Below are 16822 nucleotides of genomic sequence, written 5' to 3' on the forward strand. Positions count from 1 at the left end.
AAAAATCGGAAAGAAAAATAATTTAGCATAATTTCATTGGTATTTATATATGAAAAAAAATTGAAGAGAATCTGAGACATTGAAGCACAGTGCTCTAGGTGATTTGAAATGGAATGACCCAGGAAGCTTTCGAAATGTGGGTGTGGAGAAGAATGGAGAGAATTAGCTGGGTAGAGCAGAAAACGAATAAGAGGGTGATCTTAGAAATGGTGGGGACAAAAGAACAATTTTAAATATTATTAAGGAGAGGAGGAGAAACTAGTTGGGACATTGGCTAAGAAGGAATTGTATTATGAGAGACGTGCAAGAGAGTATAGTGGCAGGAAAGAGAGGGGAAGTGCAAAGAAGAGGACAATTAATGGACGATATGAAAACAGAAAAATCATACATGAGGATGAAGAGGTTAGCGGAAGACCGTGGATCATGGAAGCTCCTTAGTTGTGGCAAGTAACCTCCCAATAATGGTAGAACACGTATGATTAAACATGAATTGAATATAGAAAACACAGAAGAGAGGGACACAGCATATTGTCATTGATTAATAACTAAATAAAAGCATGTTTTATGAAAGCCTACTCATACAACACTAGCTTCATTGCATTTTATTTTCATCTTTAAAAGGCGAAATGGGAGTATGATGGTTTAACTTGGGTGCGAAGGAATCTCGTACCATGTGAGTCTGTTTGTGGTGGACAACAACGTATCTATGGATTTTCTGGGCATGCTCCCGTTTTCTCCCACGTCCCCATTCCACAAATCACTTTATAATCTTTCATTTGTATTAATCATTTGTCTCTTTTAGTTTATAGGATACAAACGGGTTACGTAAAAATGTAGATTTTATTTCAGTTTTAAAAAGTAAACCAATCTGGACTTAAATGTGAAATGTATCGTAAAGTTTAACTTATTAGTTTGTTTAAGATTTTGAGTCCCTTTCCTCACGGTTGTTATAACAGACTTCGATATATAAGTTAACATGAAACTTGAGCCACATATACTTCCACTAAGGATCAAACTTAGGTGTTCCACACCAAAGACTCAAACGCTAATAATTCAGTCACAAGAGAACTCATAATCCTAACTTCTATTGTAATAATAAATCTCATTTACTAATCAATATTTTTGATAAATTACAGGTGTAACTATATTGAGTTTAGATTTTCTAAGCAATCAGAGCCTGCCAGAAAAATGTATACACTCTTTGTCACCCTGTAACAAGATACTGCATTGACAATTGTTCTTAAATCTAAGTATGTTGTAGTATGGTTTTCCGCCCAACAGATGGCGGCATTGTTTTCAATTAAAATTATGTTGTAGTACAGTTTTTCGCTCAACAGATGTCGGTACTGTCAACCCGGTTAGTGAGATAAGAAAATGGCAGGAGCACGCTTGACGTTCAAGCAGCGTAAGTATGTTTTAAAGTGGTTTATCAGGTTTGAGAATGCCATCGAAGTGAAGCGTCAGTGGAGACGGGAGTTTGGTACTGAACCACCAACCCCTCCTAACAATCAAACGCATTGTTAATAAGTTTGAGGCGTAATGGAACGACGAGCGGTAGCTGCAGCTTACAACGGTCAATGTATCAATGGAAACCGATGCACATGCCTCTGTAATCTTCTGGCGAAGGTTCCCGAGCGTCCCAAGCAACGGCCAACATTTAATGTAACCATATGCTTACTTGAAGGTTTGTAACACACGTTTGAACAATAATTAAATGTAATTAGAAATATATTTATATGTTTTTATTCTTAAACAGTGTATACAGTTTTCTGGCGGACTCTTATATAGGAGAAAAATATATTTGAGACCATTCCTCGTACACCTACCTGAGTGAGCGTAGTAAAAGTGAGTTCCTGGATTTGAAGCTTCAATCCTATACTGAAACCTAGTATAGCTAGGAATGGGACATTGTGTGATCATAGGTACTCCATCCATGTATGGTGTCTCCCTTTGGTGAAGACCATGCCAATGTATGCTGACCTCTTGACCTGGTATCTTGTTCTCCACTTCAATTATTATCGAGTCGTTCACGCACACCTTTAGAAGAAAATCAAATATCACTGTAACATTTTTAAAAAAAAATTAATCTAATGATTTAGTTCGTAGTATGCAAGTTTTATTTTGTTAGTCATTACTTTTGTATATTCGATTTCACATCATTATTCTCTCTCTGTGCTTTCCAGACCCAATTAAAAAGCTGCCACATAGAGCAGAAAGAATATCACTAGATACAAAAACTCTCCAAGGTTTTGTGGAATATGACCTCTGCAAAGTTTTATTTATATAAAATCATCAACAATATTGTGGATAATCCATATTTCCTGTAAAAAAAAAATACAATTTAAAAGGGAATGTACTAAAAACCAGAGAATTCTTGAGTTATGGCCAACGAGAATCTGCTATGTGTTTGAGTTCATCATTGATACAAAGAGCATACAAAAAAATAATATCACGAAACAAAATCCAACATTAAATTTCAGTTTTCCTGTTTCAATGTATATTGAAATAATTTTTCGCTAGAGTCAAATAAAATGGTCCGGGATAAATCCTTCGCCTATTTATTATAAAAGCTAAGTTCTTTAATCAATTAACGAAGTTTCTGTGTAATACAATAAAAGTGTTTCCAAGTTCAATGTATCCTCAGCACACAGTAGTGGCTTCTGATAGTATAGGTTTAATTTAGATTCAGGTTTGTACAGGAACCCTTTCGCTCATGGCAACGTCCGCGGTATATTTGTTTGAAGGAGTCTCCTTCGTCCACAGTGATTTCGGGAGACAGTTATAGGGATCCTTCGACGCTCAGCCTCGGGAGGTAGATTATTGGCAGGATATCTCTTTTGCCCACAGCAGTCTCCAGAGATAAGGTTTGTTAAGGATTCTCCTTAGCTCAGTGCGGCCCCCGGAGAAGGTGTTGTTGGGTTAATGATGAGCTATTAACTAATGCTTCTGCTCTGCTGTGGTCCTCTTTTATTGGTGTCCTCTGCAAGAGGCGGTAGTGAGGAGAGGGTCGTCCATCTTCGGTTCCCATCCGAACCAACTTCGTGTCCTCCTACTATCGTCTGCTGGTGACTGTGTTTGTATACATTACACGTGTTTACAATTGAGACATGTGTTTGTATAAGTAGCATACACTAGAAGGTGTGGATCCTTACAACATAAAAAATTGGATATCGTGAACATTATATAGATATGAGATCGCCATATGAATATATTTGTATTTTTATGTTATGTATATGAATATATGTAGAGATTCGTGTGTTTCAATTTATATTTGTAAGTATATACAGGGGGTCAATGAATGTCATAAATTTACAAGCGGATTCCTTTTCTCAAATGAAAGAAAAAAATTCTAATAAACGCGAATCGAAAATCGTCTGCTCTCAGTTATAAATCGCCGGAAATGCGAAGCATCATATTTTTAACTATTGGACCTATCGCAAGCGGTTCAAGGAATGTCACATGAACTAGTATGCGCTCTATCTAAATATCCATGTTTCACAATCCTATGATATCCACGCACCGAATACCCAATTAGTACTTAAAAATCTATTCTCAACTTACTTTATACAATTCGTTACGCCGGTACCGGAGATTATAAAGCATGGACATGTAGATAGAGCGCATACTAGTTCCTGCGAGAGATATTATAACTTTGAAGTTAAGGTGTTTTAAAACGCGATGTTTTTCATTTTCGGCGGTTTTTTCTATAATCTTTAATAAGTACCGTTTTCCAACCCTTAATTATTTAAACTTTTTCTTTCATTCGATATAAGAGATCATCTCCTAAACTCATGACACAGAATCATTTGTAACTCAATAAAGGGGGCCGATATTAAATAAATAAAAAATGACAGAAGAAACTTAATGTGATTGATTGATATTGACATACTTTGGCTGTTTTTAAACGTAGTCACCATGAACCTCCAGACATTTCTAGCAGCATGGCCTAAGCTTCCGTATACTCTCTGTGTAAAAATATGCCACCTGAAAGCACAACCAACCCGAAATTGATGTCTTGAGCACTTCACTGTCGTTGTATCGGTTTGATGTAAGCCACTATTTCCAGGTGAAGAAAAACAAATAAATCGCTCGAGGCAAAGTCGAGGATGACTAAATTATTCCCATCGAAATCTTTGAATTGCCTCAATAGTACGAGCAGCTGTGTGTGGGCGAGCGTTATCATGGATAAGAATAATTCCATAACGTAGTATTCTCCTCCGGCGATTTTGGATGGTACGTTGCAGATTATTCAGTGTTTGGAAATACAAATTAATCGTCATGGTTCCAGAAATTTCACAAGATTCACATGCTTTTGATCACAAAACTCGGTTGTCATAATTAAATATAAACTAATTATTTGCTGAGCAAAACTATATATTTTCGTTAAAATTCAACACGTGTTACAGTTTCGCCAACTAACTCTTTGGCTTCATCAGACACTATATGATACAGGATAACTGTAAAACCGTATATACATACAACAGCTAAGATATCACATAGTGTCTGATGAAGCCAAAGAGTTAGTTGGCGAAACTGTAACACGTGTTGAATTTTAACGAAAATATATAGTTTTGCTCAGCAAATAATTAGTTTATATTTAATTATAACAAAACAAAGCTTCTACTTATGGAAAATATCACGGTTGTCATGATTTTATGAACTGGTTCTATTTGTTTGAATTTCTTTGCTTTATGAAAACCGGAGTGCCGCAATTGCATTCACTGCTGCTTTATTTTCCCAGTGATGCACGATATTCAGGTGTCATCCCTCGTCACTATGTGAGAAATTAGGTCATCCCTTCGCTTCCTCAGCGGGCCAAAAAATCACGTGCAGCTGTCATTATTTACCCTTTATGAGCGTCTGTCAGCATTTTTTTGGCACCCAGCTTGCACAGAGAGTGTGATAACCAATCTTGTAAGTCACAATTCAATGCACTGTTTACCCAGACAGTTCTGGAAATTCTTTGGCGAGTTCAGTTATTATGAATCGGCGATTGGATCACACTTTCTCGTTAACGCGTTCTACCAGATCGTTCGTCTGTGAACACTAGACCTTCCGTTACATTCATTAATATTTGAACGCCTTTTCCAAAATTCTCTGCACCATTGCCTGATGTTCCCTTCACTCATTACTATTGGTGCATAAATGGCTCCTAATGCCAGCTGCATTATGATTTTGGCTTTCAGAAATCTATGATAGACCTCACTTCACATTTAGCGGGATTTTGTATCAGTCATTTCATCTTACTGCTACTCGGACGTACGCAACTCAGACGATTCTATCAATAGTGCAAGCACAGAATATTAGGACATGCTCCTGCGCATGCTCAACTTCATCAATGTTGCCAACCCCATAAAAAATTATCGGCTTATTTTTACATTTGCCTCGTATATATATATAAATGAAATAAAATATGAATGTATGCTATTTGTATTACACAGATTTGCAAAACCAAACGTGAAATTACGAAGTACAGTGTGAAAGAATATGCCGTAGAATCTAATGCACTATTAATGAATCTCCAGTAATTGGAGAAACTTCTCTGTTGGAGGGAAGAAATGAGGCGCCTAGTATCAAAAGCAGCTTTTTTTTTTTTTTTTTTTTTTTTGCCAAAATTGAGTTTATGTCATTTGTTATATGTTTGATCTAAAGTAATTCCATGGAAACAGTATTTTCTTTAAAAGCATATTTATATATATATGTCTGTCCTATTAGCGTACCTGTATAAAAGGACCAGGAATTCGACGATTGATCGCCAAAACAGTTCTCGCCAATCCATCTGCAGATATACAATTTTTCTGGAAGCAATCATCTGCACTACTCGAATCACATGATCCACATTCCCTGGAAAGAATATAAAATATACAGTGAGTTATGAGATCTATATATGGAAACAAAATTATATTAGCAAAAATATTTATTGGAGCGCGCTCCAGCGTTCAAAACGAAAAGAATCAAATTCGATTATCAAAGTTGTGAGGAAAGAAAACATCAACTTTGTACAATGTACACTCATGTCTAAAATGATTGTCGCATATCTATAACTGTCTTCTTGTAAGAATATGATTTGATAATGATTTTACAGGATGGTTTTAATATTGATACTATGTGTATAATCGGGAAATGCATATTTGTGGTAAATTTCATAGGAAAAGAATTATAAATACGAAAATTAGAATGAGTAAAACAAAATGTTGCTAAATGAACAAGAAAGTTTTATTTTTGTTTTATTGTTCTTATTTACTATTCTTCTGACATGAAATTTGCCACATACATGTCTTTGCCGATTATACACATACTAACATTATAAGAAATACCGGGCGAGTTCGTTATCAAATTATATTCCTACAACATATTTAAAGACACGCGACAATAATTTTGGACATGAGTGTACACGGAAAAGTTGACACTTCTTTTACATTATAAGAGTTATTTACAATACCTGGAGATGAAGCTTGAGGTAGACATCTTAAAAATGAAATGTCTAAAATGACTAAAAAAGTGAACATGATTCCCTTGCGAACTCAACTCACCAGTTAACGTGAGCAAGCAAATATCTAGGTAACTTGACTGTTATAACGAATTTCTTACAAAGCTATTTTCTTAATGGTACACTCCAGGGCGAACTCATGCGGGGATTCACTGGGTCCGATCCCTCCCCCTAAAAAAACTCGTCATACATGTGCATATTTTCTTAATTTTATACTTCGTTAGCAGAGAAATAATTGGTGTAGCACAAAGATTTGATCTGACAATTCAACTGTACTCTTTCTTTTATGATAAAATCAACCTAGTTCTATCATTTTCAACGAACGTAGAAAGTTCGTTACTGAATTATCTATGTCTGTGTGTCCCTCTGTCTGTTATTTGCGATTTTCTAAAATTTTGAGCCTTCCATTCGATAGAACATCAAAAACTATGTGAGAAAGTAATGGAATTTTTCGCGTCATTCTTACCGTTCCCGAGATATTGGCCAAAAAATGGCCGATTTCCGGAGATTTAGGAAGCTATATCTAGGGAACCATAAGTATAGAGAGATGATATTGGTGTTGATCAATACCTAAGACGATCGTAAATATTTTGGTACCAAATAGTAACCGGTGGCCACTGTGTAATTGACCACTGGTTTGTCGGGTGGCCACCAGTTAATATCGGTGCCAAAATGTCTACCATCCTCTAAGGTATTGAATAACACCAATATCATCTCTATGACTTATCGTTCCCGACATATTGGCCAAAAAATAGTTCTGATTTCGGGAGATTTAAGGAGCCATATCTCGGGAACCGTAAGTCATAGAGAGATGATATTTTGTGAATTTTTGCGAGAAACAGAAGAAGGTCCGGATAAAAAGATTTACTTTTACTTGTAGGAACAATCACAGTTATCTTCCCGCTCCATCTCCCCATTCTTTTTATGTTCGTTCTGGCGATGCTCTTGGAGCATTGCCAATCCCCCCCCCCTGAGAATGTAGCTGGCAGTACTTAATTACTCATCGTCTTTCCGGATGTAGAACAACGGCTTAAGACTTCATAGGCATAATATCTGGTAGTAATAGATGTCCCTCATAGTAATTTGGACCCCGCTCAACAATATTATAGTGTTGGACCTTCCTAAAATTTGTAAACATCTCCCAACAAAAATTCCTTGGTGCGTGCCTGCGTAACTTACAGTCTCTCCTTTTGTATCCTGTAAGCTGTTTCCCTTAAGCTCCGTCGTGCCGAAATGGTCAGTGTTTCCGCTTATTGTTTCTTTCTTTTTCTTTTTCGCGAGGGAAAGTCAGGTCTGATTTGCTTGAAAAGTAATGTGATTTGATATCTCATTACGTTGTAAGTCAAGTGTGCAAAAATTTTACGGAGGAAAACCTATTACCAATAGTAAACTACACCTTCTGTGTTTTTCCGAGAAAAATACAGTACTTATATTGCAGACTTGTTACTGAAATATTGAACTAGGAACTATGAACAAAAGCATCAGAGTTGTTTTTCTATAAATTAATTTTCATTTATGTTCAGACTACCTTTATTTTCGGAAGTAAAAAGAATATTCCCAAAACTCCTGCGAAATCTCATCTTATATTAAAATGTTTGTGTCCAAAGAAAAGTTTATATGTTTGTCTCCAATCCATTCGACAATGAGGTCTTGAAAACCACAAGTATTAGACACCTGCCGTTTTCAATGGTCGATTGTTTTTCTTATTGAATATTTTTAATGGCCGTTATTTCTTTATTACATTTTTAGTTGTACACTAGAAGTGTTGAAATTTTAAAAAAGTAAAACATCATATCCTATGAGTTATACATTCCAACGCCACATATTTGGGTACGGGGTTAGTATATCTCTCAGGCGTTTGTTTTATAGTCAAATGATAATGAAAAACGAAGGATAACTATTTCTCCAGGCTAAGAAGAATCTTTATTGTTTCAAGTGGTTTGGCCAATGAACACCATTCATATCACTGGTATTATGTATGTAATGTACTTGTAATGTATGTAATTGTGTATGTAATGTACTTGCTTTTTGCATACTGGATTCAAGAAAAAAAAAAACACTGATCAAACGAATTAAAAACTCCAACCGAATGTAGGCTCAATCTTGCAAACGGTGCGAGATATTGAAAAAATAATCGAAAAAAAACTCCCATTTATGGTACCCCTTGCCGATTTTTATCAAGATGTCTTTCCTTGTGTCTGTAAAGGACATATACAGATGTTGTGAGGAATGACAAGGTGATTCATGCTTAGCGCTCTGTAGAGAGCGCAGGTTCAGCTAATAGAAAACTAAATATTTGCTTCGGGTGGGTGAGTTACAAAAATACGGACAGATGAAAGAATTGAAGAACAGAGGGACCTAAATCCAAAACCATTTTTCTAGGATACAGCGCCAATGAAACATGTAAATCCATTGAAACCTCGAATTCTACACTGAGAAAAAAAAAATTGTAGGTTGCGTATTTAAAAAGGTAGGTTACACGCATAATTCCTGTAGTTTTTGGACTTAACGTACAGCAGACGTATAACTAAAAACATGTTTTAGAATACTTTCCGTATAAGTGTTCCATTTATACGTACTTTCCGTATGAATCAATGTAGGCGGTCAGGATCTCACATACAAATGGACATATATAACATATAGCTGACGAAGGTAACATAAGTATATGCATGTGATATACGGAAAACTGTTAGATGTCAGACATCCTGCAAAGGCATGATGTAATATCTAAGGGCAGTGCGTGTGTAGCATACGGATAACATGCTCCATACTGATTTATGTAATAAGCAAGAGGATTCCGTATATTTGTATAAAATACCGGTGTCCGGAGAACGGATTTTTCTCAGTGTATTTTTTCGCGACTAGCATACTTTGTTCTATCTTATCGTCACTCGTGACGTTGGAGACCCGGGTTCGATTCCCGGCGGAAGCTCATGTGGTTCGGATTCCCCATTAATTAGTAGGTCCTGTCTCATATAGCCTCGCTACTGAAAGGAACGTTAAACTCAAAATCAACTCAACTCAACCTATCGTCACTCGAAGGTAACAGGGCTATGGCCTATGGCTAGATAGCACACCTTTGGTGCAGTGGGTCGTGGGTTTGATTCAGATGAAAGAGTATAGAATTCTTTACGGTGGTTCAGAGGGCTACGTCTCACATAGCTTCGTTAATCAAGAGGAATATTATACTTAAATGATCAAGGAAAAAGCTATGGATTTATTGCGTAGCTATGCAAAGAATTGTAAGATATTGACGAAGTAAGATTATAATTGAAAAGTTTAGCACTATTAACTGACGAAAAATATGAAGTCGAGATTTCAAATAATGAAGCAAACTTCTGGTACTATATGAAGTAATTAAAAAGGCGGTTTTTAGAAAGAGAGAGAGAGAGAATCTTCGAGCATTGCACGAAATCGGAAATTTCTCAATAACCACCTACTGGGATGGGAAACTCTTTTTATAGAAACCATATGAACCAATTTTATGGTCTTTCCAATTCCTTTCCAATGATAGTGCTAGCATCGATAATGAGAATGTACGCAAAAATGTAATGTTGAAATATATATACAGTGGAATTACACGTTGAAGGAAAAATAATAAGATGGAAAACGTCTGTCAGTTGGCAATTAAGAAAAAGAAAGAAACAGAAAAAAAGATAATGAATGAGGCTCCTTACAGAAAATGAAAAGTAGTATTTGTGTCATAGCAATTACTAAATGTCTCAGCGTAACAAATGTGTGCATCACCGTCAGGAGGATACAAACAATGCGTTACTTACAGTGTTCTTTTTAAATATGCAATACTTCTGCACGCAAATAAATAAATAATCCATTCAAAGAGAATAAAAACTGTCAGTTATTATTAGCAATAAATAATATACTCTTTTAGCTGCAAAAATACTCTCTTCTCTCAAATTTTCTTATTTCGATTTTCTTTTTTTCTTTCTTTTTTTTCGTTAAAGACTAAATACCGGTACTCTAGAATTTTACTCTCGGCACCAAAAAAAGAACAGACATTTCGAGGAAAAGTTGGCATACAGTATTTTCGCAAAGTTCAATGTCCACATAATACAAATCCACCGTTTGCACCGAATTTAGGCCCCCGTTGTTTTGCAAAATTTACCAGAAGAATGTAGGCACTACGTAATTTTTTGTGTATCGAGATTGACAGGTACATTACTTAATTATATGAAAGTCGCTAGATGGCAGGAAACTTAGAACTTAAATTCACTGCAATTAACATTACTCACAATTCTTTTTAACAATAAGGACGGATTATGTATGATATAAAATTAGAAATTTTGGTATATTTTTGGAACTGGGAGGCCAAAATATTTTGCTTAAATTTCGTGCTTTCTTGCCATATTTTCTGTATTTTTTGATGGTTTAGGTAGGTTAGGTTAGGATATTTGGATTTGGGGCCAGAATTCTTTGCTTAAAATCCCTACTTTCTTCCTATATTTTCTGTGTTTTTGATGGTTTAGGCTAGGTTTGGTTAGATTAGGTTAGTTTAGTTAGATTATGTTAGTAATTACACTTACGTAACATCAACTCAATTCTCCAGTAAACATGGTGATTTTACCTGATTTTGGTCCCCAGTTCCAAAATTATCCTGAAATTTTAATAAAGTAAAATTTTAAATCCGCGTTCTGTTAAAGTTATTTGTATCTAGTTAAGATAAATATCAAGTCTTGCAGGATAGTTTGTTGAACTTCCATACCTATAATCTTCGTTTACCTTTCGTCATTACAAGGCATATGCTGATAACAATGAGATGTATTGTTGTGTTCTTAATTAATAAGCGTTGTACTCTTTATTGTTTTTTAAACGTTATGTGCATGCTCAAATATTTATTTTACTAACAGGGCTCGAAGCAGAGGGGGCTAGGGAGGACCTGGTCCCTCTAAACTTTCCGTGGCCCCCCAGGCCTCAATACAAATTTCTATTATTAATTCAGAAAACACAATTTAGATATATGTAAGATAATTTTTGGCGACTTGCCCCCCCCCTAACATATTCGTGGCCTCCAAACCTCTGTGGCTGGTTGCGGACCTGGCTCGAAGTGTTCAAACCCGCTCTGCCCCAGAGTAGAAGCTTAACATATTCCTCGCAACTAAAATAATATAAATTACATATCATGCTTAGATCTCCTTGTTCTGTATGCTTAACCAGATAAATATACTGGCTGTAGGTCTGCGTCTCATATAGCCTCGTTGCTCAAAGGGACGATAAACTTAAAATCAAATTAAAATCAGAAACAAGATTAGACAGTTTAAGAATATATAAAAAATAGGACTGAGATTTTTTTTGATTTCTTAATATTTGAAATTGTAATTTCTATGGACAATGTTGGCCAAATCAAAATTATATAGGCTACTGAAAATTAATAAGTGTCCAAAGTTGTCCCGTTTGAAGTTTAACATTGGACAGAGATCATTTATTTGTTTCTGTATTTTTTTTTTTTTTTTTCATTAAGTGTTTGTCATATTGTGTTATAAGTGTATTATATGTCATCAAATTGAAATTTTCAGAACAAAAGTTTTTGTTTTATCGTTTGATATAATGATATCATGCATATTTAAATTTTGAAAGTATCTCGAAGTTGCCCCATTTACGGTATTTGTGTGCTTATGTGTAGCATTAACTATAAGATCGTATCTATTCCTATTGTTGTTGGTATATTTCCATCGGTGATAAACTCCTTTACGCACATACGACTTGTAAAATAAGAGAATTGTCGAAAAAAAAAAAAAGCCATATATAGGCTTCAGCAATGACAAGCAATGAAGAATATTCACTTGGGCAATTAATATGTAATCTGTGTGATTGTTGAATTAATTACCAATGAGTTCATATGACAATCAATATGAGATTGGGATTTGTTTTGTTAGTCTATTGTTATGAGATGTGTAATTAAGCACGTTTTGACTAATGTAACTCATAATTAATTGTCGCTAAATGAATAATGGCTGTTTGATGAAGACAAATGTGTGTCTGTTATTCTTATGTACGTACATTGATGGCTCACCAAATTGAAACAGTTGGTCTCTCTCTCTCATTTCTGAACGATTCGGATATTCTGACCTTTGGTTTGGAACAAACTCATTAGATTCCCAGTAGCAGAAATCTCGCAGGCTTAGAACAAACTTCAAAGTCGATAGACCTGTGGTTAACCAAATTCAATAAGTTGGGTACAAACATGGCACACATGATAACCTAAATAAACCCATGCCTGAAACGAATTCATCACACCCACACGCATTACCGGGATCATCCACATATTACGTAACGCGCTGAAACGGGAAGAGGGTTCGGCTTTGCGTTATGAAGTGTGACAAGGGAAGAAGAGGGGCTTTACGTTTTCGTTACGTAACGCATGTGTTTTCTATAATTTTTACTTTTATTCTCAGGTTTATATAAACTCTTTTAAACAAATAATTTTATTCTTTTCTTTTTTATAAATTAATAAATAAATAATTTTGTTTTGGGAAATTGCGAAGATATAACCTCTATAAATTGAATCATGCAAAAGGGATTCGAAGACGTTACTAGACATCAGCATGACTCGTGACGAACCCTTCGTGTATTACAAAACGATAAAACTATTTTGTGTCTATCGTAACATTGCATTTACGGCACACGCTTTTCAGGAGTTAGTTGTTACTGATCATAACCACCGCTTGAAAATGACCTCGCGTTCCCACTCGTATCACTATTTCTGAGACTATTATTTAAAATTTTTGATTTGAATCATTACCCACTCTGTTCTTCTAAATGGTTTCGCATGTGAAACAGAAGAAACTCTTTTTCGTTAAATAATATTTTCTGTGACGAAACGATTCACGATTTGCGGAGCAAAATATGATATTGAAAACCTAATTCGTCGGATATTCATCTTGTGCTTGCCTTTTTGATTTTTGAATATTTCTTGAGAAATCGAGTTTATTCGCATTCAAGCACAGATTTAAGACAAGAAGAAACTGAAAATGGGTAAACTGAATTCCAAATTCCAAAAAGATGCTCGCAAGCTTGTTTACAAACGAGATGTCCCTGCTCCTTCACGTGTGCACCCACCACGAATCTGTGATCGACGAGGAAGAGAACTTCTTTGCATCGTCGACAATGGCGAACTTCAAATGCACGAAGCATCCTGGATCCCAAAAAAAAAAAAAAAAAAAAAAAGTTGATTTTAGTTACTTAGATCCTATTTTACCTGCATCTTCCAGCAGTACTTCCTCTTTGACAATCATCGATGACCTAAAAAGATGGATGTTTTCTCCTTGGGAAAAAGACAGTATGCAATTTCGAATAATTAAGACCGGTTAATTAAACAACTTTATGGGGTTAAAATATTATTACTGTTCTACCATTTTCTAATACTTTAATTTGTTGGCGAGAAAATACTGCAAATATATTCATAATATAAGCACTTTGTAATAAAAAGTTCCATCATTATTTTATTTTTTTTACTGTAATAACCCCCAAAGTAAGTAAAATTGGTGATAAAAACGAAAAGTGTTATGTAACAAAGGAGCTGAGGACTTCAGCCTTGCGTTACGAAGTGTGACAAGAGGGAGAGAGGAGGTAAAAATTGGTTAAAAAAAAAAAAAAATAGCGTTAGATAATATGTGAACAGCTCCATACTAGCTTATTTTCAATTCAAATTTACGCTTACAGTTGTGTCGTCTCTATTCCATACTGTACTGCATTCTAGTTGCTCTTTCCTATTATATATTAACTCTAATTAGTAGATAAGATTCATAAATTAACACAAATAGTTAATTAATAAGAAGTTTATTAATCAAAATCTTCTTTACGTTCTGTCTGTCGGTATTACCCGTTTTAAGTTTAACATTGGTGCAATGACAATTTATTTTGTTTCTGTATTATTTTCATCCACTGTTTTGTCATATTGCGTTAAAATGTATTGTATTATTAAATTGAAATTTTCAAAGCTAAAGTTTTGTTGTATCATTTGACATAGACAAAATCTCAAGAGCAATTTGTTGAATCACCATGAATTTTAGATAGGATATAGAAGGTTAAAAGTTAGGAAAGGAATTCGTCGATGGAGGTCAATCATTAACCGGAAGTGGTAGAAATCGACTATTTCCGGTTTTAGTTTTGATCTCTACAGAGCAAAAACGGTGTTTCCTGCCGTCAATTAAGCATCTCAAGTACATATTCCATTTTCACTATCGGTTTCAGCCTATTATCCCTTTCGATTCCAGTATTAACTTTGGAAATTATCACGACCTAGTACATTTTACATTCTGTACGCTGTGACAAACCAAACTTCTTCACGTGGTATACACTATGACACGGCTAGCTTGAATCTCAACCTTTCTATCTATAGGAACTAATATAATATTTATGATATTCAATTGATGTACGAGGGAGGATCAGAAACTAAAGGTTACAAGGCCGATATTTCTTGAGTTTCGTCTATTATAGACGAATAAGGAGTGTGCGGTAATTTTAGTAAATTGAGTTAGCCCTTGTGCAGAGCTTCTGCCACTCGCCGCGTAGAGCTAGTTGTATGTAATCACAAATGGCGATTCGTTTGCAAAACTGGTCTCGCGAACAAGTCCACTCAGTTTTTCCGATTTCTGTGGACGAAACATGTAACCGCTGCCAGCAGCTGGTAGAGGTTTACGGAGAAAGTGTAATGCCTCATCAACATCTCGCAGAATGGTGTGAAAAGTTTGCGACTGGTAGAGAAAACGTTACCGAGGAGGAAAGCAGTGGCCAACCCAACACGGCACCAATAAATTTGAACTGCCGAAACGTCCGAAACGACAATTGCCGAAACGGCCACCAGGCGGCAGCAAAAACAACCATTGCAGTCTCCACGCAGCCCAGCGAGAACTCTTCCTCATTCTCACAGTTCCAGCGCTAGGAAGCAGCAGAGCTCCAGCAGCCGGTGCCAGGATCGAGGAGCAGGTTGGAACAAGGGGACCACATGGACTCGAAATGAATCCAAGGCAGGGGACACCTGAGAAGATGGCTTACCAGCATACACACTGAACAAGCGTATCGTATCATTTCTCTTATCATTTAACCTGTAATCAGAGCCCTCAGCTCAAAACTTTGTTTTGTAATCTTAACTTCAATAGTTGTTGGTTCATATAAACTTTCTCTCATCATAAACATTTGTTTCTTTTGCCCTAAATGATTCTTGCGATTGTGTTTCACAATATTCTTTTGCGCAATTACCTTTGCGTACTGCTGAGGCAAGTACACCCTCGGATTCAATAGAATATGACGGTCGCAGAACCTAGCTAGGACACCATGGACCACCCTCCCTTCAGCCAGGTCCTTGCTTCAAGCGACTTTCACCTGTTTCCGCACTTGAAGGAGCACCTAGAACGCCGTCACTTCGCTTGAGATGAGGAAGTGAAACACTTCGTGACAACGTGGCAAGGACAGTATTTTTACCAGGAAAGAATCTTCAAACTCATCTCACATTGCGACAAGTCTCTCAAACGATATGGAGACTATGACGAAAAAACCTTAATGTATGTACTATGTGTTGATTGTATTGGTTGTATGAAATAATATATACACGTTGCACTGCAGGCTTTGTAACCTTAGTTTTTGATCACCTTTCGTAGTATATGATAATCCTAAAAATAAGAGGCAACCGTTTCTGTCTATCACTCTTTTCGTCACTCTAAATCCTAATGATAAACAGTCATGCTAGTACTAGTGGTGGGCACAAAAACCGGTTTTTGATAAATTTCAAAAAACCGGTTTTGGTTTTTCACCGAAACCGGTTTCGGTTTTCTTCAAAACGGGTTCGGTTTTTCACCTGATCCGGTTTCGGTTTTCTTCAAAACCGATTCCGTTTTTTTCCCAAATTTGTTCTATTTCTGACCAGAATTGTTTTTTGTTGTTCTCCGGAAACCGTATCCACTTCCACAGAAATAGTTTTATGTGATTTCGAAAAGTTTTCACCGAAACCAGTTTTGGTGAAAACCGAACAGGGTTTGGAGAAAGCCGAACAGGTTTTGGAGAAAACCGAAATGTCGGGTTTTCGGGTTTTGGTTTTTATAGAAACCGGTTTTCGGTTTTTATAAAAACCGGTTTTGACCATTTCTAGCTAATACTAGATATACTGTGTTATTGCTTGCTACTGAATGATATAGATTAACAAAATGTTGTGCATAACGAAATCCTTGAACAACTGCATAAACATTTTATAGAGTTTGGAGCGGTTAGTGGGCAACACTCAAATAAATAAATAAATAAATAAATAAATAAATAAATAAATACTAAATATAGATAGTTAAAATTTTTAAGCACCGGGACGAAGGCTCGGGAGAAGCAAGT

At 35.9% G+C, this 16822-nt stretch overlaps 1 protein-coding gene across 1 annotated transcript in view; it reads right to left on the minus strand.

Moving 5' to 3' along the window:
• LOC145694599 (multicopper oxidase 3-like) overlaps window positions 1–16822 on the minus strand; it is a 183101-nt gene that overhangs the window by 58326 nt on the left and 107953 nt on the right. Inside the window, exons 3-4 of the mRNA XM_081770971.1 lie at window positions 5721–5844; window positions 1827–2037 (exon numbers count right to left, since the gene is read on the minus strand). Coding sequence (XP_081627097.1) covers window positions 1827–2037; window positions 5721–5844 — 335 coding nt within the window. The remainder of the gene's footprint in view (window positions 1–1826; window positions 2038–5720; window positions 5845–16822) is intronic.

Source organism: Thermobia domestica, chromosome 9 (genome assembly GCF_964235325.1).
Source record: "Thermobia domestica chromosome 9, izTheDome1.hap1.1, whole genome shotgun sequence".
NCBI lineage: Eukaryota > Metazoa > Arthropoda > Insecta > Zygentoma > Lepismatidae > Thermobia > Thermobia domestica.